This window comes from Bombus vosnesenskii, unplaced genomic scaffold (assembly GCF_011952255.1).
Source record: "Bombus vosnesenskii isolate JDL3184/JDL3185 unplaced genomic scaffold, Bvos_JDL3184-5_v1.1 scf7180000014854, whole genome shotgun sequence".
NCBI classification, from domain to species: Eukaryota; Metazoa; Arthropoda; class Insecta; order Hymenoptera; family Apidae; genus Bombus; species Bombus vosnesenskii.
In genome coordinates, this window is record NW_022883686.1 from 401,826 (window position 1) to 425,161 (window position 23,336).

At 40.3% G+C, this 23,336-nt stretch overlaps 1 protein-coding gene across 1 annotated transcript; it reads left to right on the forward strand.

Moving 5' to 3' along the window:
* Positions 1-12,677: 12,677 nt before the first annotated feature.
* Positions 12,678-15,251, forward strand: LOC117240722 (putative fatty acyl-CoA reductase CG5065). The gene is made up of 7 exons (XM_033506754.1): positions 12,678-12,966; positions 13,055-13,371; positions 13,471-13,718; positions 13,950-14,133; positions 14,407-14,592; positions 14,685-14,939; positions 15,011-15,251. The coding sequence occupies exons 1-7, from the start codon at positions 12,721-12,723 to the stop codon at positions 15,087-15,089; spliced, it is 1,515 nt and encodes a 504-aa protein (XP_033362645.1). The 5' UTR covers positions 12,678-12,720; the 3' UTR covers positions 15,090-15,251.
* Positions 15,252-23,336: the final 8,085 nt, after the last annotated feature.

The window sequence follows — 23,336 nt, forward strand, 5'->3', positions numbered from 1 at the left end:
TAAATACATTATATCACGATATTACACTATTTTTGATAGAAAGAACGTGTCTTCTCGACACTGGTTACATATATAAGGGGTCACCATGTGATATATACGTGTTGAATAATAATATTCTTGTATTTATCGTTGTATCCCGACTTCTCCTGTCGAGATTCTTCTTGATATAGTACTTGATAGTACCGCTCACAGTCAGCTTATCACGTAACCAAGTAGTAATTTACATAATTTCTAGGCGAACAGTTTCACGAAATTTCGAAATGCGTTAGCACGAATTCGTTAGCGCGCTTCTTTTATCATTACGAATGTCGAATAACAAAGGGGTGAGAAAAGACAGTTTAATGATTTCTATCTGTTCGACCGCTCGCGGAGAGACGCGTTCGCCAGGAAGTGTGCCAACGGGAGTCGTAAATTCCCGTTACGATTGGATAATCGACGCCACGTAGTGTTCGATCCCCTGTTTCGTTTAGGGTAATCGAAGTGGTTGAACTGATTATAACACTGAAGTAACAGGTTACAATATACACATTATTCCAACAACTTTATAGACATAGACATTTACGCACGGTGCATATGGATATAAGTTAAATAGATGACGGATCTAAGGGTGGAAAAGCATTCAAGAGATGTTGACTTATCTAGAGATGGAAAATCAGTCGATTCGATAATGTGGTGGAGGAAAGCTATTGATGGATGTGTCTAGCGCACGGGACCATTGGGTTGGTGGATTGTAATTTTGGCTAGGAAAGCGAGGGCAATAGTCGTTACTTCTAATTGGATAAGAAAAAGCTTGGTGGACAAGGAAGGATTCTAGTCTCCCCCAAGAGAAAATTGCTAGCGGGAGACACCGTACGTGAGAAAAACCAAATTTCCCGTACCTTCACGGAGTGGACCATAAATTTAAGTAACACTTGAAGTGAAAAGATACTTGTTTGGTCTGAAGGACCTGAACTATGAAAATGCTAAGATTTATGGTAGGTCCTTAAAATTATTGAGGGTATGCAATAAGGGTGTGTAGACATCTGGCAGAGATCTTGCCCGCGGCGTGAGGCCTGGTTCGTGTAGAAAGTCACAGGATGTAACACTATCCTTTTATTTATTATTTTGTAGACTTTCCAAAGTCCGCATGTGTAAATCTAAACATTTTTCTGTAAAACCATTATATTTCTTTCCATATGCGAAAAACCTGCTTTTCGTACCTCCGTACATTTTAGCAATGACATCCAACTTCTCACAAGTTTCAAAGACATACATTTCGTTTTTAATGACCTTCCGGAGCATCCTATGTAAGAAAATGTAAAGTTCGAACGCCCGCGGCGGCCGCCTGTTCTTCACCTTTGCCTGTAGAAAACGAAATAGTAAATAACTATCATGAATCGTCTGTGGTAAACCGCTATGAATTATAATCAAGTAAAATCATAGAACATCATATTCGACGAGAATGTTTACAATTTTTACGATCATGCATGTGCCACGTCATAAATCTTACGGAGATTTTCGTCTTTCTTTTTTAAATAAGTTTTGATATCTCAAAGGTAGTTCGAAAGTGTTTACTACGTAGGATAAATTTCGCTTAACTTTGTAGAAAATATCAGTATTTTAATTGTAAAGAGTTAAGGATTGTTATTATTCCGCAAAATAAAATAAATTTCACTCTTTGAGGAATAATACAAGAAGAATTGGTTTCTGGAGATTGGAAATGGCTTTTATAGTCTTATAATTGAAAGAGTAGAGTATTCGTTCTAAAAACTTTGTGGTTTTAATGGTTCATGTTCAGATGATAAAGGGGTTTTGTCAGATGCATAACACGTGCTTGATGACTCTATTTATGTAGAATCGACGAAAACAAAGATTATATTATAATTGTCAGTCTCAGTTTACGGGTGCTTCCCTCGACGTCAACTTATCGCGCAGTTCTGCCCGAGCAGCCGAGCTAAATGGGCGTGCGAAACAGTGCTCCGGAGAAAGTACGGCAAGTGGGAAAGAGAAAACTACGAACGGTTACGCCTATAGCCAAACGGTGGAAACCCGTGTGCTATATCAAGAAGACTAGCAAACCAACTATGGAAAATATTCCACCGATAAGAATTATAAACAAACAAGAACAATATTACATGCACAACACAACAGATACATTAAAAACACGTCAACCAACAAACCAAGGACAGGACTGCTCAGCCACAATAGAAGTTGACATGGAAAACAACAAAGCAACAACTCAACAGGACGAAAGCTGGAAGGTAGCCAGCAATAACAAAAAAAGAAAAATAACAGTCAACCCAGATATGGAACACCAGCGATGGCTGCAAGAATTACCGCTAAGAAACTTCTTCAGCTCGCTAACAGAAGAATCAGACGACGACCCAACAAGCAACACCACAACCTAATCAACACACATCACAAAACCACCACCAATATTTGTTGAGGCGCAAATAATAGGCCCGCTTATCGATCAACTTAACAACATTGTTGGAAAGGATAGTTACACAATAAAACAAACAAAACTAGAACAAATAAAAATCCAAACAAACACATCAGAAAATTACAGAAAAGTTATAAAAGAATTAAGGGGAAAAATGCCATATACCACACGTACCAGCTCAAAACGGAAAGGAGCTACAAAGTAGTTATAAGAGGACTGCACCCAAAAATTAACATAAAAAAACTAAGTGACGAATTAGCAAAGATGGGCCACCAAACAAGAACTATAAACAATATTACAAGGTACGATACGAAGCAACCATTACCGTTATTCTTATTAGAATCAGAACCTAAAAATAAAAACAAGGAAATTTTCGATATTAAAAAAAATCTTAAACACACTAATCACAGTCGAGCCACCCAGGCAAAAAAAGACATACCACAATGCATGAGGTGTCAACAATATGGACACACTAAAAATTACTGCAACAGAAACCCGGCGTGTGTCAAATGAGCAGAAAAGCACCTAACAGCAAACTGCCCACACACGGGAAAAATAAACGACGTAAAATGCTACAATTGCGGTGGAAATCACCCAGCGAGTTACAAAGGCTGTTTAGTAAGAAAGCAACTTCAAGGAAAACTTTTTCCGCCGCTTCGTAACAGGACACACAACAATCTCCACACGCAACAGGACAACACAGAACCTACGTCAACACCAAAAACACAGCACGCAAGGAACAATAACCACACTAACACCAACACCGCTAGAAACCGAAGCTACGCGCAAGTAGTCAACCGGTCGTCACCGTTAGACTATCAAGAACAGAACAACCACAGCAACGACACTACAGAAATCAAAGAGTTAATAAAACATTCCATAAAAAACACCGAAATACTCACAAAAATGATAAGCGAACAAAACGAACTCCTCAGACAGCAAACACAGCAGATAACAGTCATGTTACAATTACTTACTAACATGATGAGCAAAAAATAAAAACAGACACGCGTAAAATAGCAGCCTGGAACTCTAACGGCTTACAACAAAGGGCCCTAGAAACTAAAACATTCCTGTACAGCAATAACATCGGTATACTACTCGTCTCAGAAACACACCTCACAATAAAAAGCTACATAAAAATACCGCACTAGACCATATACGATACCAAGCATCCCTCAGGGAAGCACACGGAGGGACGGCAGTAATAATAAAAAAGGATATTAAACATCACCTACACAGCCAGGTCAGGAAGGAATATATACAAACAACTACCGTTACCGTACAGATTAACAGCAACCAACTGCAGTTGTCTGCAGTATAGATACCGCCGCGACACAAAATCACAACGCTAATGTGGGAAGACTACTTCCGACACTTAGGTGACAAGTATATTGCAGCGGGAGACTATAACTCAAAGCACACACTATAGGGATCAAGAATCACCACACCTCGAGGCAGAACCTTGGGAAAATACATTAGAAATAACAACCTCAATATATTATCCACAGGAAGACCGACATACTGGCCGACAGACCTGAGCAAAATACCTGACCTGCTACACTTTGCAGTTACAAAGGGACTAAACGCAAATAAACTAAACATAGCACCCAGCCTCGAGCTTACCTCCGACCATACGCCTATAATAATTACATACAGAAACAAGCCAATACTTTACAGCAGCACAGAAAAGCTATGCAATAAAACCACCAAATGGCAAACATTCAAAGAAATAATAGGGAGCAAAATCAGCTGCAACATCCCACTGAAAACACCTGAACACATCGATCAAGCAGTAACAACACTCGCAGAAACTATCCAAAAAGCAGCAAGGGCAACCACTATACCTGGAACAAGCAAGAGACAAACAAAAACAGTTCCACTAGACATCCTCGAAAAAATTAGAGAAAAAAGAAAAGCGAAAGCAAAATGGCAAGAACACAGAACAAAAGAAATCAAAAAACACCTAAACAAACTCGCAAAAGAAATAAAAAACAAAATAAAAGAACACAACAACAACCAGTCTACAAAGTTCATAGAGTCACACTATCTGCACACGAGAACTACAACTGCTCCCTATGGAAAGCCACAAAAAAAATAAAGAAGACAATGAAAATGGTACCAGCAATCAGAAGAGCAAATAACACATGGGCAAGAAGCAACGAAGAGCAAGCTGAAGAATTTTCCAACCACCTGTGCAACACATTTACCCCACATAATATCAACAACAGCAACCACAATAGTCATAGAGACGAGGATGCGCTAACCACTAGTACACCAACTGACGATCACTACACCATACCCAAAGCAAGAGCACAAGAAATCAGAAACATAATTGTGAAAACAAAAAAACAATAAAGCACCAGGAATGGACCTAATTAACGATTTACTGATTTCGGCGATTGACTGATTCTATAATCTCTGCAGAAGTGAAGAGTTCAATAGGAAGAAACATTTGGAAAGGAGAGTGCAGGTATTCAGTTATGTCGGCGGCAGCTTTGGTGGAATGGGGTTTAAATACTTTAGACAAGTATTTAGCAAACAGGTTGGCTATTTCTATAGGGCTGCGCGCCCATCCACCTTGCGGACGGCGGATTGTAGGGATTATTTGCCGGGGGCACGTGAGTTTCTTGGAGTTTCCATAGTGAGTAGTTGGAGTCAGCTGTGGGGGACAAATTAGCGAGATATTTATGAAAACAATCATTTTTATAATTTCTGGTGATTTTGGTTAGCTTTCAGTTGCGTTGTTTAGTTTGCGTTTGTCATCCGGTGTTCTATGGGTCTGCCATACTCTCCTTAGTCTACGTTTTTCTGCTATTTTTTAAATATGTATTCACGTTTGCTGATAGAAGTCTTAGTAGGTGTGGAGGAGCGGATGGCGTTTATTATGCTCGTGTTTAAGTATTCCGTGGCTGCTTCGATATCTTCATTAGTTCTTAGTGAAGTTAAGGCTGAAGTTGAGTGAATAAAGACTTCTCTAAAGAGCTGCCAGTTGGTGAGTTGGTTATGGATAAAGCCATTAGGTGTATTCTTGATAATTGTTGAACTGACTGTTGCTATCACGGGGGAATGATCAAAAGAGAGATCAGCCGAGGAGTTGATTTCGACGTATCTTGGCGAGATATTTTTGTTATGAAGAAGTCATGAAGGTCAGGTATTTTGTTAGTGTCAGTGGGTCAGTACTTATTTATATATAAGGTCTTTTTATTCTGAGCAGCCTTTGTAGTTAATAGGATGGTCACCTTGACAGTGGAAGCACTTCGCTGGGATTTCCAGTGATTTAGTGCACTGATCAGTGGGGCGTGTACCTGCACATTTAACGCTGCGGAAGGTATGGTTGCAGTATTTCTTCGTGTGATCGTACCTTTGGCACCTTTTACATTGCACTATTTCTTTTTTAACAAGCGGTGGTTCGAATTTTACTATTGAGTTCATTAGACGACTGATGTTGTAAATTTCCTTATTGTTAGGCTTTTGTTTTATGTCGATAAAAAATAAGGATAACGGGTCTTTCGAGACTCTGTGCCTTATGTTACTAACGTTGATAACTTCGTTACCGTGTTTTAAGATTTCGAATTTGAGTTCATCTATGTTTGCAGAGTGGTGGATGTTGCCTAGAACCACTCGGAGAGGTTTTTCGAGTTTGAGCTGGTATGTGTGGAAATTGGCGTTCATGGTCTTTAATAGTTTGGTGAGCCTTCTATATGCATCAGGGTTTGTCGGCAGGATTTCTACTTTGTTATCATTTGTTTTTAGGTTGTAGTCCTCTTTGGAGATATATCTCTCTATGGAATTAATCATCGTTTGTATGTCGATGACATCATCAGCAAATATTGGTGGGGGAGGGGAATTTCTTTGGGTGTGTTGGTTTGTTGGTGGGTCTGCAATTTCCATGGCGTCGTTTGTGGATTCCAATATGGCGTATCGATTGTATGTGGTTACTTGGTTTGTTGACTGTTCGTTCTGAGTGGCGTTTGTGTTTATTTTTGATGCTTCTATTTTTCGCTTTTTGGAGTTTTTGGCGTCATTGGTACGAGGGGGATCTGTTGCACTTTTGCCACGGGGGAGGTAGCGCGGAGCAATTATGGAGTTGCTCCTGCCTGGTCGTGATTCCTGGACCATCATCGAGCTTGTTAATTCAAAATGAATGTATTGACTATGACTATGAGGCTAGTATTCTGGTAGAGTTTACGAGTGTAGGATCTTTTTCTCTAAAGGATAAGAAACACTTAGCTGTGTTCACTTTGAACGGATGGGCAACACGTGTTGTTTTACGAACTTCACAGAGCACTAGACAATCGTCTGCACGTTTCGGCACTCAACAGTGAACTGCTATATACGATTCTTACAAGAATTGTTGTTATTTAAGACTTAGGAAAACGTTTATACAGCAACCACACACACCGTGGGCATTTCTGGCGCGCGTTTCTGTTCAGTGACAGTACTTCCGCGGACTGGACTGCCGAAGCGAAAGGGTTAAAGAAGAAAGACAAAAAGGTCCGTAAGGTTTATGAAGTGGAACATGTGTAACCGTAAAAATTGTAGACATTCTCATAGTTTGTGATATTCTATGATTTTAAGTGATAATAACACGTTGTATAGTTTTCTAGTTGTATAGTTGTCTAGTTTTTCTCCGAATAATGAAAAAAAGTTGGATGTCATTGCTAATAAGAGACACGGAGGTACGAGAAGCATTCTTTTCGCATATGGAAAGAAATATAATAATTTTGAATTAATGATTTTATAATGATGAAAAATGTTTAGATTGACAAATGTAATCTTTGGAAATATCTGCAAAATAAGACGTATAAGGTAAGGAACCTTTCATTCGATGATTTGCGAAAGTATAGAAACCGTTAAAATATGCCTTTTCTAACTTTTTTGTTATTCGACATTCGTAATAATAAAAATAGTGCGTTAACGAATTCGTGCTAATGTATTTCGAAATTTCATGACACTGTTCGTCTAGAAGATATGTAAGTTATTACTTGATAGCACGATAAACTGACTGTGAGTAGTAATGTTAGATAATATATGAAGAAGAAGCTCGACAGAAGAAATCAGGATACAACGATGAATGCAAGATTCTTAATATTCAACACGTATATATCACGTGGTGGTCCCTTCAATACATATCATCCAATGTCGAAAAGATACGTCCTTTCTATGAAAAATATTTTGTTTACTATTTTATAACGAACAACGAGCGAGAGCTAAGACACAGCTTGATAAACTCGATAATATAATCATAGTATATAAAGTATAATATGACAAGAAGCAGGTTTTTTGTGGTGACTGTGTGGCGGAGCAGACGTAGGGAGGACGGAGCCGTGAGCGTACTCGAAATCTCCGGAAAACTGGAGAATTCAGACAAGGAAAGTAACCAGAGTGAAGGATTAACGCCGGTGAAAGTAAAGCGGGTGTAGGAACCCATGAAATCTGGTGTGGCAAGGCGCTAAAGGCGAAGGTAAACCGAGTGCGAGGTTATGACGGTGGGGTAGCCATATTAGGACGCGTGACGACAGCGCCGCTACACGGGCTACCCGAGGAACTACACGAACGCAGCTATATTGGCTTGCGCGTCAAAGCGCCGCGCGGGCCATTCGAAAGTGACAGCGACTGGTGGAATAGCAAGTGCGGAGGAAGTGGCCATTTTTGCGCCCAATGGCGAAAAAAGACGCAACAGTGGCGAAAGATAAGGAGTTAGGGGAAATCGTCAGAGGAGGGGGCGAAGCGGAGCTGGTGGAAGGGCCCCCTGGCAACGATGGATATGGAACCTGCGCTGCTGCTGCGGATCATCACGACGCTTTTCCCCCCGCAAGAAGACAGGGCGACAGAACGGCCGCGGGAAACGACACGGACGTTGGAATGGACGGAGGGACGACTGGGAAGTCACAGAGGAAGAGATATGGGAGGCGACCAGAAGAATGGCCTCCCGCGACGTGGCGCCGGGCCCGGACGGAATCTGGGGTCGGATCTGGGCAGAAGTGATGGGAGTCCTGGCCCCCAGATTTCGACGCCTCTACACAAGATGCCTGAAAGAGGGAGCTTATCCCCGGATATTGCGGACGGCGAGGCTGGTCTTGCCCGGTCTATGCATAAACATGGTAGGCGAAACCGTCCAAGTGGGATCGCAGATGAAATATCTAGGTCTTGTCATCGACAGCCAGTGGGCGTTCGAGCCACACTTCGACTCCCTGATTCCGAAAGTGTCGGTGGCTGCTAATGCCATGTGCGGCCTGTTACCGAACATCGGCGGGGTGGGAGACGCGGTGCGCCAACTTTACGAGGGCATCGTTCGGTCCCGAGTGATGTACGGGTTCCCGGTATGGGCGGACGACCTGATGGCGAGTCGTCGCAGCATCCTGCTCCTGAGGAGGCTGCGCAGGGTAACCATCATCAGAATCATTAGGGCATACCGGACGGTATCCCGCGCGTCGGCGACCGCTCTATCCCCCCCCCCCCTCCCCGTGGTGCTCCGGGCGCTGGCAAGCATTGTCAATCTTTGTTAACGGGTGCTTACCTCGGAGTATACTTATCGCCACACAGTACCCGGGCACCCCTAGGGCCATAGGGGTTGGTATACGCCCAACCATCGCGCAAGACACCTTGTGCCTTGCTACCTTGATTAGCTAAGCCCGCAGGGTCCTTCGCTCGTTACCGGTGGAACGGGGCGTTTCTAAGCCCTACCGTCTCACCAGGACGGTTCGGGAGCAGGTAGGATGCTGCTCACCCGCCGAAGGCCACACGGGGCGAGCCATTACCCCTTAAATCGGCCCTCTTGCCAGCATCTTGGCCATCAACCACTGCCACCACGAGTCCAAACCCATAATTGGCCGAGCAGAGGGGTCGCTACTCCCTCCGGCCTTACACTCGGCCGCCCGTAGTAACATCCTAAGTCATTGGTGGGACTATCGTGTGAATGTACCGTCACTGCCGGCCGGCGACCTGCGAACCGTACTCGACAGATCCAGATAGGACTCACGTAAGCGGGGGCCTCAAGGCACAAAGTGCCCGGGAACTTATCCCGACGGTCCTATCCTTGGCATCAGGATCGTGGGTGCGCTACTACCCAAGGCCACGTAGAGCGAGCATAGACGAGCCTCTCGCCTACACTGCCGGCGACCTTCCTTGCGGCGTACATAGAGGCCTCACGTAAGCTGGACGCTTGTCCGACGGTGCTCCCTGGCTGCGGGAACGTGGGTTGGGGTTAGGTTAGACTTACATAAGCAAATCCTCTTGCGGGATCCGGGCGCTAGCACTCAAAAGGAGATACACCCACTGGAGAGTATCCGGGAGAAGATCCGACCGAGCACGCGGCTTCAAACGACATAGGAACCGCTGAGGAGGACACGTGGGACCAGTGGTGATCCCAGCCGATCAACGAGGGATGCGAACATCGGGGCGCGGAGGCGGTCCTCCCAAACTGGGGTGGCATAGAGAAGCCGCCACGGCTTCGCGCTCAGATACAGAATGACCCAGGTGATCACCGGACACGGCATGTTCGGCGAGTTCCTGAAGAGAATCGGACGAGAGACGACAGACATCTGCCACTACTGCGGAGAGGGCAAGGACACGGCGCAGCACACCCTGGAGCTCTGTCCGGCGTGGGAGCTGCTCCGCTACACTCTGCGACACGCCATAGGAGGTGGCCAGCGATTGTAGAGGCGATGTTGAGATGGTCACAGGAATACGAGGCCGTCCGCCTCTTCTGTGAGCGAGTTATGCTCGCAAAGGAGCGGGCGGAAAGGGAGAGAATGAAAAACTCTCACCCTTGCAGGATAAGCCGATGGAGAAGGACGGCGGTCAGACGACCTAGAGCCGCTCCACCGCCGTCCCAACGGACCACGCCTGGAAGGAGCGACATCGTTAGGGGCAATGACCCCCCCCCCAGGAGGTACTAGGATTGGCTCGAACAAGAGGACGCGAGAAAGGGGTGCAACAGAAGTTAATTCATAAGAGGTTCCTGGAGCACCCCTGTCACACGCGTAAGATGGCTATCATGGAGTTTTAGTCGGTAGGAGTCCGACACTACTCTGCTGTTACGCGATTACTGCAGCAGCGGAGTGTCCATGAGGATTGCTCCACGTATAAAAAAAAGTATATAAAGTATAATATATAAAATAATTGCGAAAATGCATAATCTCTCCATTACATAATATTACTTACAAATACTTTAGTTTATTTGCCTATGTTTCAGTTTATTTTACTAAATGCAAGGAGTCATTGCTATTTCAAACGTAAAATGACGAAAATATCTCGCATGTTTAATTTAGTCGGCCCGGTGTGTTGTTTACACTTTCATAAACACGAAAGGTTTTCGAGATGAATATATTATTCGAATCAGCAACGCATAACATTACCCAGTTTCAGTGGTAGGGTGACGTTATTAAAAGTACGAGTATCTAGAATAGCGACACATCGAATATCGTTACAGTACAGTGAAAGACGTGTCTGGGAAACAGTAGCAGGTAACAGACGATTTCTTATTATTCTGTATTCAATTGTGTCTGCCATTAGCTGTCATTCATCATTACCGATGTCATATAGATCAAAACTATCATCGAGTTATTAATTACTACAATAGTTTAAATGAAGTTTTTGAATTCTGAAATTTTTGTTTTGTATTTTACATTTTACGTAGTAAAATGGTTCGTTATTGTGATTTGTCAATAATTTACAATCAGTCAGTAGAGGTAACCGGAACATTCGCCTTCGTGTCATAGTTGCATGAGACACTGGCTATTTTTTGGCAAATATTGAGTTTAGTATCGTTTTTCACAAGTTATTGTTAGAACTTACTTCGACTTTTCGGGTTTATGAAAGGAGGAAATACGATCCGCGGTGACTATATTAATCATGTGAGATATTTTAGTCATTTTATAATTTAAATAGTAAATGTTTGTAGGAAATTAAATTGAAACAAACGCAAATGAACTGAAATATACATATGTAATATTGATTCTATATAAAAGAAACTATGAAATGGTAGTGGGGAGATTATGTATTACGCAATTATGTTATTAAGTTCAAGTAAAATATCCTACATTGTGATATCATATATTTACCCTATTTTATTTATCACTTTCTTTATAAATATAGTTGTTAATTATTTACATGCGACAGAATATCCCTTCGGATTACAACGTAAACATACTTTCATAGACATTCAAGTATTAAAAAGGCTTTATTTTCAATGCTTTTATAAATTGTTATTAGTTATTACTTAATAATAATAATTTTCTTCACTCGTATACTATATATATGTGTGTACAATATTTAACGTATCAAATTTCTATAAAACAGCAACTTCTGAAACAAAAGGCTTGATATTGTAAAGATCAAGCAGAAAACAAATTACAAAAACTAAATAACGTAGAACGTAATGCAATGTAATATACACAATCATAACAATATAAAAATATTGTACATTCCTGAAGTTAAAATAAGATGAAAATAGAGAATATAAAAACTGCGCTCTTTTTTACACGAACGATAGGTTCGCAACAGCTTACCTCGTGCAAGTCGTAAAGGAGAAGACCATCGCGTTCGGTGACGTAAACCATCTTGCGCAACATTTTCTAAAAAAAATCGATTATAGATTAAACCTGTTTACTCATTGAAATCTATAACAGCATATCGGAAATTTTCCTCTTTTTGTCTTCCTGAAGAAATAATGAATACAGAGCACATATAAAATATGTTTACACAGATTTCAAATACGCACGCATTCACGAGTTGTGACAGAAAAATCACACGTACTACATATTCTCATGGTGCTACTAAATGTGGGCGAATACTGTATCCCGTGAACCACACACATTTTCCACACAAATTCTGATCACGGTATATTATAATACTCACAAGCATACACATAAAATAAAAAATGCAGACGTGAAACAAAACTACATAAAGATTAAGTATTAATAAAGCATCAACTAAGATATCGTTTTATGAAGTAATATGCAATAATACAAATTAATGTACAGCCGCATGAAAAATTGTATTTGCAGCGTCGCATAGCTCTTTTAACTTTTCTCTTTATTTGATGAACGACTTCCCCACATAGAAATATATTTGTACATTACACTGGATCGTTAACTTAACGCAATTACTTGATTCATGCATAAGGAAACCATAATTGTTGAATTACGTAGATTTCTTTAGAATGTAATATATAACAAAATCCCAATTATAACTAATATGGTATATTATTTACAAAATGTTTCCAATTACTGTCTGTCGGGAATGCCAGTCTATGGTAAATATTGGAACTGAAAGTGTGAAGATCCTGAGACATGGATATAATCAATAAAGAAACGAATGAAAATGGGACCAATGAAGGATTGAATAAGACGAATTCGCTCGAGGAATTCTACTCTGGTAGTGGGATCCTTGTGACTGGAGCAACCGGATTCGTGGGAATAGGTCTACTGGAAAAACTGATGCGCGTGTGTCCACGCATCGCAGCCATTTTTATACTAATTCGCCCAAAAACTAACGAAACGATAGAACAACGATTTAAGAAGCTCACAGATGATCCCGTTCGTATATAATACTTGATTCCTTCAATGTTTAAGCCTGTCAGGAGCCAAATTGATTGACTGTCATTTCTGGAATTCTCGTTTTCAGATTTACGATAACATTAAAGCGAAACATCCCTCAGTTTTGAGTAAAGTTTACCCCGTGAAAGGTGACGTGAGTCTGCCAGATTTAGGTCTTTCGCGAGAAGATAGAAATCTGTTGTTAGAGAAAGTAAACATAGTGTTTCACTCCGCGGCCACTGTGAGATTCAACGAACCGTTACACGTGGCTGTTAATGTGAATACAAAAGGTACCGCCCGTGTCATCGAGCTTTGGAGCGAACTAAAGCATCCGATTAGCTTCGTCCACGTCAGCACAGCTTTTAGTAATGCGAATCTACATGAGATTGAGGAAAAAGTTTATACGTAAGAATAAGTTATATGAAAACGTTGCTCCATGGTTTACGAATATTATATTTGTAATTATAGTTCGAAGAATATGTTCATTTGTTATTGACTTTGCAGCACGAGCTTGAATCCTTCAGACGTGATAGATATATGTGACAAATTCGACAAAACGTCGATTAACGTAATGGAAAAGAGGATTTTAGAAATTTATCCAAACACATATACATTCAGTAAGAATTTGGCAGAGCAGGTTGTAGCAAGCAAGTGCAAAGATCTGCCAGTTGCGATAGTGAGGCCAAGCATAGTTGGTGCCTCTTTGGAAGAACCATGTCCTGGTTGGATACAGGGTACTTCTGCATTTACAGGTACTTCCATAGATATTTTTCAATAGTAATTGTTCAATACTCGTCACATTTCGGAAAGGTGGAGTTAATCTGTTGTTAATCTAAAATGAAAGGATTTCCACCAGATCATCATTATTATAGTTCAAGTTTGTTGTTGTTCACAATTATGAAAATTCATTCCAATCTATTTAGTGCTACATATCTGATAATCGAAAATCACAAATAATTTCTAAACCAATTGAATGTTACCAGGTGTCATTCTGCTAGTAAGTAAAGGATGTGCAACAGCGATACGAGGTAGGAGAGATGCAAGATTGGATGTAGTGCCTGTCGATTTCGTAGTCGACACGATAATATGTATTGCATGGCATGTCACGCTACATCCTGATCATGAAGTTAAAGTTTACAACTGCACGAGTAACGCTAACCCTTATAAGTAAAATTTATTACGAATCTTTTTCAATTGATGTAATTCGATTGTTACAGTATTCCAAAAAATTCAGTTTATTTAAGGAATGTAGACAATGCGCAAACAAACGTAGAAAATAAAAGTCCATTTGTGATCACAGTACGATAATTTAGGAAGATAGTGATGTAATGTAATGCTTATTTAATTGCATAATATTTCCTGAGATACTCGGATAGTAATAAACTTTACTTTAAGCGTAATTCGATTAATTGTACAAATGTAATTATTTCAATTCGCAAGATGGGGTCAGATGAAAGATGCCGTGGTGAAATGTGGCATAGAAACGCCGATGAACGATACGCTATGGTACCCGGGTTGTTCAATAATAACTAATAGATATATTTACAACGTTCTGAGTGTAATTCCGTATATTTTGCCTGCGTTCATCATAGATATCTTTTTAAGACTCCGAGGTAGTAAACCAATGTGAGTATTCTATCGATCCTTGAATAACGAGGACAATCTTTCTGGGACAACTTTGTGTTCATCTACAATAATAATTAAAAATAATATTTTAGAATGATGAAACTTCTAAAAAATAGCAACAAACTGTTCACATCGGTAGTGCATTTCACCTTGAACGAATGGACTTTTCAACAGGATAACTGTTCCGACTTGGCCAGGAAGGTGAAAATGTTGAATGACAGCGATATGGTCAAACTAGATTTACGGGATATGAATTGGGAGAAGTATGTTGCAACTTACCTGATGGGAATTAGGAAATTTATTCTAAAACAAGAGTTTAAGTCAACAGCCCGACAACGATTATCAAGGTGAGTATAAAAGTATCTTCGTATAAAAAAATAGGAACATTTATAAATACATATATTTTCGGTTATTTCAGGTTGTACTGGGTACATCAGATCACCAAAACATCCGGTATAATAATTTTGCTAAGGATAATACTATGTTTAGTGTACTGACTATTACACTGTTTTCTCTTCGAACCAAGAACAATATAAATAGAATTTTATAAATCAGGGATTCATCATTCCTTTCATTTTGTCTTTCCACTCGTTTCATTTCTAAATGAATTCATTTATGACATTGTTTAATAAGGATGTATGTATTTATATACACACGGTTTCTGATTTATCATACATGACAATACCTTTACTCCTCGATGTTTCTAGTACAATAACATCTGCGAACGTTAATACATCACCTTTAAGTGTTTGTTTAAAGATGATTTCTACATAAAAATTCTGCGGCATGTCTTTACGTTATGCTAAACAACAAAATAATTTATATAGAGAAAAATAGTAATATTGTAATATCGTAGAATAGCTTTGATTGGAGATCGGCTGAAATTAGAAAACACCGTGTACGTCGTCTTTTTGTGGATTGTTTACATCCAAGAGCGCCTAGTAACAGTGACGCGAGAAAAGATAAGCAGCGTCAAAACAGAAGTACGGTTTCATATTTCAAGGAGTGGCAATCGAGAGGCCAGAGTATGTGAGCCGAAAAGTGTGTGTGTGTGTGTGTGTGTGTGTGTGTGTGAGAGGACGAGAGCAATAGCGAGCACGACCGAGCAGGAATGCATTGGCGAGGTTCAGAGTTGATCGAGACGTCGAAGCATAGAGTCGTTAGAATTGAGTTGCGAGTGTTGTCGAGTGTTAGAGTTGCTAGTGAGAGAGAGAGAGAGAGTTACCAAATAGTTGTCAAGTTATTTGTTGTAAATACGAGCGTTGCATTTAGTTTTCCTGTTAATCAAACATCGTTTCTCTGTCTAACTAATATCTGTATTTTCAATCCATTATTAATAAATTATAATTAATCGGACAAAATTACACCTTTAATATATTCCGATATTACAATATTTACTACTAATAATTTCTATATTAAAGCAGTTCCCTGAAAATAAATATTTTTCCGTGTAATGATTAAAATTTCTTTCTTTTTCCACCAAACAAAAGTTAAGAGATAATTATACTATAACAACAATAATTCATCATTGAAAATTCATTGAAAAATAAGATAGTTCTAAATGCCCACTTTCGTTTCTGAATTGCTGGTTCACAAACCTTGTAGTTCTTTGAGCAGTCGGCGTTAAAATATATAACACCATCGACGAAATAGGAAACAGACGTGGCAGTGAGAACTGGACGAAATGTTACATTACATAACAAGTCGCAAATAGTATACGTAGGAATTGATGTTCGGGGCACTCACCTCCAATAACCTTGTCATTCACCTATGTTATCGAGGTTATCATTCATTCATCATGTATTAGCCTTCGCTCGTTGTTCGTTATAAAATTATTAAGAATCTATTGTAGTATCGTGGAGGAAAGGCCTAAGAAATATCGGGCGAACTATGAACAATGTCGCGAGAGCCGAGGCGTCGTCGGGCCCATCAATGTGTCATCGGTCTTTTCAAGTGCATAGTTTCGTGGAAAAGACCTACGTGACCCTGGCCACGAGCGCCTGCAGAACACGTGTGCGGTGGGCCTAGGAAAAAGACAACAGAATGCGGCAACGGCCAGAGCGTTAGTCGAAAAGCAGAGTGCGAGTCGAAAAGCAGAGTGCGAGTCGAGAAGCAGAGTGCGAGTTGAGCGGAGACGGAGGTTGCGAGTGGCGTTGCCGAGAGAGTGTGGATTGCGCTGTTTTCTGTACGTTTGGCGTGAATAGTTCAGGTTGAACAACAATCGTCTTTTTCTGTCTGATTAACATCTCTATTGTCCACTCCTTGTAAATACATTATATCACGATATTACACTATTTTTGATAGAAAGAACGTGTCTTCTCGACACTGGTTACATATATAAGGGGTCACCATGTGATATATACGTGTTGAATAATAATATTCTTGTATTTATCGTTGTATCCCGACTTCTCCTGTCGAGATTCTTCTTGATATAGTACTTGATAGTACCGCTCACAGTCAGCTTATCACGTAACCAAGTAGTAATTTACATAATTTCTAGGCGAACAGTTTCACGAAATTTCGAAATGCGTTAGCACGAATTCGTTAGCGCGCTTCTTTTATCATTACGAATGTCGAATAACAAAGGGGTGAGAAAAGACAGTTTAATGATTTCTATCTGTTCGACCGCTCGCGGAGAGACGCGTTCGCCAGGAAGTGTGCCAACGGGAGTCGTAAATTCCCGTTACGATTGGATAATCGACGCCACGTAGTGTTCGATCCCCTGTTTCGTTTAGGGTAATCGAAGTGGTTGAACTGATTATAACACTGAAGTAACAGGTTACAATATACACATTATTCCAACAACTTTATAGACATAGACATTTACGCACGGTGCATATGGATATAAGTTAAATAGATGACGGATCTAAGGGTGGAAAAGCATTCAAGAGATGTTGACTTATCTAGAGATGGAAAATCAGTCGATTCGATAATGTGGTGGAGGAAAGCTATTGATGGATGTGTCTAGCGCACGGGACCATTGGGTTGGTGGATTGTAATTTTGGCTAGGAAAGCGAGGGCAATAGTCGTTACTTCTAATTGGATAAGAAAAAGCTTGGTGGACAAGGAAGGATTCTAGTCTCCCCCAAGAGAAAATTGCTAGCGGGAGACACCGTACGTGAGAAAAACCAAATTTCCCGTACCTTCACGGAGTGGACCATAAATTTAAGTAACACTTGAAGTGAAAAGATACTTGTTTGGTCTGAAGGACCTGAACTATGAAAATGCTAAGATTTATGGTAGGTCCTTAAAATTATTGAGGGTATGCAATAAGGGTGTGTAGACATCTGGCAGAGATCTTGCCCGCGGCGTGAGGCCTGGTTCGTGTAGAAAGTCACAGGATGTAACACTATCCTTTTATTTATTATTTTGTAGACTTTCCAAAGTCCGCATGTGTAAATCTAAACATTTTTCTGTAAAACCATTATATTTCTTTCCATATGCGAAAAACCTGCTTTTCGTACCTCCGTACATTTTAGCAATGACATCCAACTTCTCACAAGTTTCAAAGACATACATTTCGTTTTTAATGACCTTCCGGAGCATCCTATGTAAGAAAATGTAAAGTTCGAACGCCCGCGGCGGCCGCCTGTTCTTCACCTTTGCCTGTAGAAAACGAAATAGTAAATAACTATCATGAATCGTCTGTGGTAAACCGCTATGAATTATAATCAAGTAAAATCATAGAACATCATATTCGACGAGAATGTTTACAATTTTTACGATCATGCATGTGCCACGTCATAAATCTTACGGAGATTTTCGTCTTTCTTTTTTAAATAAGTTTTGATATCTCAAAGGTAGTTCGAAAGTGTTTACTACGTAGGATAAATTTCGCTTAACTTTGTAGAAAATATCAGTATTTTAATTGTAAAGAGTTAAGGATTGTTATTATTCCGCAAAATAAAATAAATTTCACTCTTTGAGGAATAATACAAGAAGAATTGGTTTCTGGAGATTGGAAATGGCTTTTATAGTCTTATAATTGAAAGAGTAGAGTATTCGTTCTAAAAACTTTGTGGTTTTAATGGTTCATGTTCAGATGATAAAGGGGTTTTGTCAGATGCATAACACGTGCTTGATGACTCTATTTATGTAGAATCGACGAAAACAAAGATTATATTATAATTGTCAGTCTCAGTTTACGGGTGCTTCCCTCGACGTCAACTTATCGCGCAGTTCTGCCCGAGCAGCCGAGCTAAATGGGCGTGCGAAACAGTGCTCCGGAGAAAGTACGGCAAGTGGGAAAGAGAAAACTACGAACGGTTACGCCTATAGCCAAACGGTGGAAACCCGTGTGCTATATCAAGAAGACTAGCAAACCAACTATGGAAAATATTCCACCGATAAGAATTATAAACAAACAAGAACAATATTACATGCACAACACAACAGATACATTAAAAACACGTCAACCAACAAACCAAGGACAGGACTGCTCAGCCACAATAGAAGTTGACATGGAAAACAACAAAGCAACAACTCAACAGGACGAAAGCTGGAAGGTAGCCAGCAATAACAAAAAAAGAAAAATAACAGTCAACCCAGATATGGAACACCAGCGATGGCTGCAAGAATTACCGCTAAGAAACTTCTTCAGCTCGCTAACAGAAGAATCAGACGACGACCCAACAAGCAACACCACAACCTAATCAACACACATCACAAAACCACCACCAATATTTGTTGAGGCGCAAATAATAGGCCCGCTTATCGATCAACTTAACAACATTGTTGGAAAGGATAGTTACACAATAAAACAAACAAAACTAGAACAAATAAAAATCCAAACAAACACATCAGAAAATTACAGAAAAGTTATAAAAGAATTAAGGGGAAAAATGCCATATACCACACGTACCAGCTCAAAACGGAAAGGAGCTACAAAGTAGTTATAAGAGGACTGCACCCAAAAATTAACATAAAAAAACTAAGTGACGAATTAGCAAAGATGGGCCACCAAACAAGAACTATAAACAATATTACAAGGTACGATACGAAGCAACCATTACCGTTATTCTTATTAGAATCAGAACCTAAAAATAAAAACAAGGAAATTTTCGATATTAAAAAAAATCTTAAACACACTAATCACAGTCGAGCCACCCAGGCAAAAAAAGACATACCACAATGCATGAGGTGTCAACAATATGGACACACTAAAAATTACTGCAACAGAAACCCGGCGTGTGTCAAATGAGCAGAAAAGCACCTAACAGCAAACTGCCCACACACGGGAAAAATAAACGACGTAAAATGCTACAATTGCGGTGGAAATCACCCAGCGAGTTACAAAGGCTGTTTAGTAAGAAAGCAACTTCAAGGAAAACTTTTTCCGCCGCTTCGTAACAGGACACACAACAATCTCCACACGCAACAGGACAACACAGAACCTACGTCAACACCAAAAACACAGCACGCAAGGAACAATAACCACACTAACACCAACACCGCTAGAAACCGAAGCTACGCGCAAGTAGTCAACCGGTCGTCACCGTTAGACTATCAAGAACAGAACAACCACAGCAACGACACTACAGAAATCAAAGAGTTAATAAAACATTCCATAAAAAACACCGAAATACTCACAAAAATGATAAGCGAACAAAACGAACTCCTCAGACAGCAAACACAGCAGATAACAGTCATGTTACAATTACTTACTAACATGATGAGCAAAAAATAAAAACAGACACGCGTAAAATAGCAGCCTGGAACTCTAACGGCTTACAACAAAGGGCCCTAGAAACTAAAACATTCCTGTACAGCAATAACATCGGTATACTACTCGTCTCAGAAACACACCTCACAATAAAAAGCTACATAAAAATACCGCACTAGACCATATACGATACCAAGCATCCCTCAGGGAAGCACACGGAGGGACGGCAGTAATAATAAAAAAGGATATTAAACATCACCTACACAGCCAGGTCAGGAAGGAATATATACAAACAACTACCGTTACCGTACAGATTAACAGCAACCAACTGCAGTTGTCTGCAGTATAGATACCGCCGCGACACAAAATCACAACGCTAATGTGGGAAGACTACTTCCGACACTTAGGTGACAAGTATATTGCAGCGGGAGACTATAACTCAAAGCACACACTATAGGGATCAAGAATCACCACACCTCGAGGCAGAACCTTGGGAAAATACATTAGAAATAACAACCTCAATATATTATCCACAGGAAGACCGACATACTGGCCGACAGACCTGAGCAAAATACCTGACCTGCTACACTTTGCAGTTACAAAGGGACTAAACGCAAATAAACTAAACATAGCACCCAGCCTCGAGCTTACCTCCGACCATACGCCTATAATAATTACATACAGAAACAAGCCAATACTTTACAGCAGCACAGAAAAGCTATGCAATAAAACCACCAAATGGCAAACATTCAAAGAAATAATAGGGAGCAAAATCAGCTGCAACATCCCACTGAAAACACCTGAACACATCGATCAAGCAGTAACAACACTCGCAGAAACTATCCAAAAAGCAGCAAGGGCAACCACTATACCTGGAACAAGCAAGAGACAAACAAAAACAGTTCCACTAGACATCCTCGAAAAAATTAGAGAAAAAAGAAAAGCGAAAGCAAAATGGCAAGAACACAGAACAAAAGAAATCAAAAAACACCTAAACAAACTCGCAAAAGAAATAAAAAACAAAATAAAAGAACACAACAACAACCAGTCTACAAAGTTCATAGAGTCACACTATCTGCACACGAGAACTACAACTGCTCCCTATGGAAAGCCACAAAAAAAATAAAGAAGACAATGAAAATGGTACCAGCAATCAGAAGAGCAAATAACACATGGGCAAGAAGCAACGAAGAGCAAGCTGAAGAATTTTCCAACCACCTGTGCAACACATTTACCCCACATAATATCAACAACAGCAACCACAATAGTCATAGAGACGAGGATGCGCTAACCACTAGTACACCAACTGACGATCACTACACCATACCCAAAGCAAGAGCACAAGAAATCAGAAACATAATTGTGAAAACAAAAAAACAATAAAGCACCAGGAATGGACCTAATTAACGATTTACTGATTTCGGCGATTGACTGATTCTATAATCTCTGCAGAAGTGAAGAGTTCAATAGGAAGAAACATTTGGAAAGGAGAGTGCAGGTATTCAGTTATGTCGGCGGCAGCTTTGGTGGAATGGGGTTTAAATACTTTAGACAAGTATTTAGCAAACAGGTTGGCTATTTCTATAGGGCTGCGCGCCCATCCACCTTGCGGACGGCGGATTGTAGGGATTATTTGCCGGGGGCACGTGAGTTTCTTGGAGTTTCCATAGTGAGTAGTTGGAGTCAGCTGTGGGGGACAAATTAGCGAGATATTTATGAAAACAATCATTTTTATAATTTCTGGTGATTTTGGTTAGCTTTCAGTTGCGTTGTTTAGTTTGCGTTTGTCATCCGGTGTTCTATGGGTCTGCCATACTCTCCTTAGTCTACGTTTTTCTGCTATTTTTTAAATATGTATTCACGTTTGCTGATAGAAGTCTTAGTAGGTGTGGAGGAGCGGATGGCGTTTATTATGCTCGTGTTTAAGTATTCCGTGGCTGCTTCGATATCTTCATTAGTTCTTAGTGAAGTTAAGGCTGAAGTTGAGTGAATAAAGACTTCTCTAAAGAGCTGCCAGTTGGTGAGTTGGTTATGGATAAAGCCATTAGGTGTATTCTTGATAATTGTTGAACTGACTGTTGCTATCACGGGGGAATGATCAAAAGAGAGATCAGCCGAGGAGTTGATTTCGACGTATCTTGGCGAGATATTTTTGTTATGAAGAAGTCATGAAGGTCAGGTATTTTGTTAGTGTCAGTGGGTCAGTACTTATTTATATATAAGGTCTTTTTATTCTGAGCAGCCTTTGTAGTTAATAGGATGGTCACCTTGACAGTGGAAGCACTTCGCTGGGATTTCCAGTGATTTAGTGCACTGATCAGTGGGGCGTGTACCTGCACATTTAACGCTGCGGAAGGTATGGTTGCAGTATTTCTTCGTGTGATCGTACCTTTGGCACCTTTTACATTGCACTATTTCTTTTTTAACAAGCGGTGGTTCGAATTTTACTATTGAGTTCATTAGACGACTGATGTTGTAAATTTCCTTATTGTTAGGCTTTTGTTTTATGTCGATAAAAAATAAGGATAACGGGTCTTTCGAGACTCTGTGCCTTATGTTACTAACGTTGATAACTTCGTTACCGTGTTTTAAGATTTCGAATTTGAGTTCATCTATGTTTGCAGAGTGGTGGATGTTGCCTAGAACCACTCGGAGAGGTTTTTCGAGTTTGAGCTGGTATGTGTGGAAATTGGCGTTCATGGTCTTTAATAGTTTGGTGAGCCTTCTATATGCATCAGGGTTTGTCGGCAGGATTTCTACTTTGTTATCATTTGTTTTTAGGTTGTAGTCCTCTTTGGAGATATATCTCTCTATGGAATTAATCATCGTTTGTATGTCGATGACATCATCAGCAAATATTGGTGGGGGAGGGGAATTTCTTTGGGTGTGTTGGTTTGTTGGTGGGTCTGCAATTTCCATGGCGTCGTTTGTGGATTCCAATATGGCGTATCGATTGTATGTGGTTACTTGGTTTGTTGACTGTTCGTTCTGAGTGGCGTTTGTGTTTATTTTTGATGCTTCTATTTTTCGCTTTTTGGAGTTTTTGGCGTCATTGGTACGAGGGGGATCTGTTGCACTTTTG

Coding starts and splice junctions, on each gene's coding strand:
- LOC117240722 (XM_033506754.1), top strand. CDS start 12,721: ATGGATATAATCAATAAAGAAACGAATGAAAATGGGACCAATGAAGGA. Junction 12,967..13,054: donor AGAAGCTCACAGATGATCCC/GTTCGTATATAA, acceptor TCTCGTTTTCAG/ATTTACGATAACATTAAAGC. Junction 14,593..14,684: donor CTCCGAGGTAGTAAACCAAT/GTGAGTATTCTA, acceptor ATAATATTTTAG/AATGATGAAACTTCTAAAAA.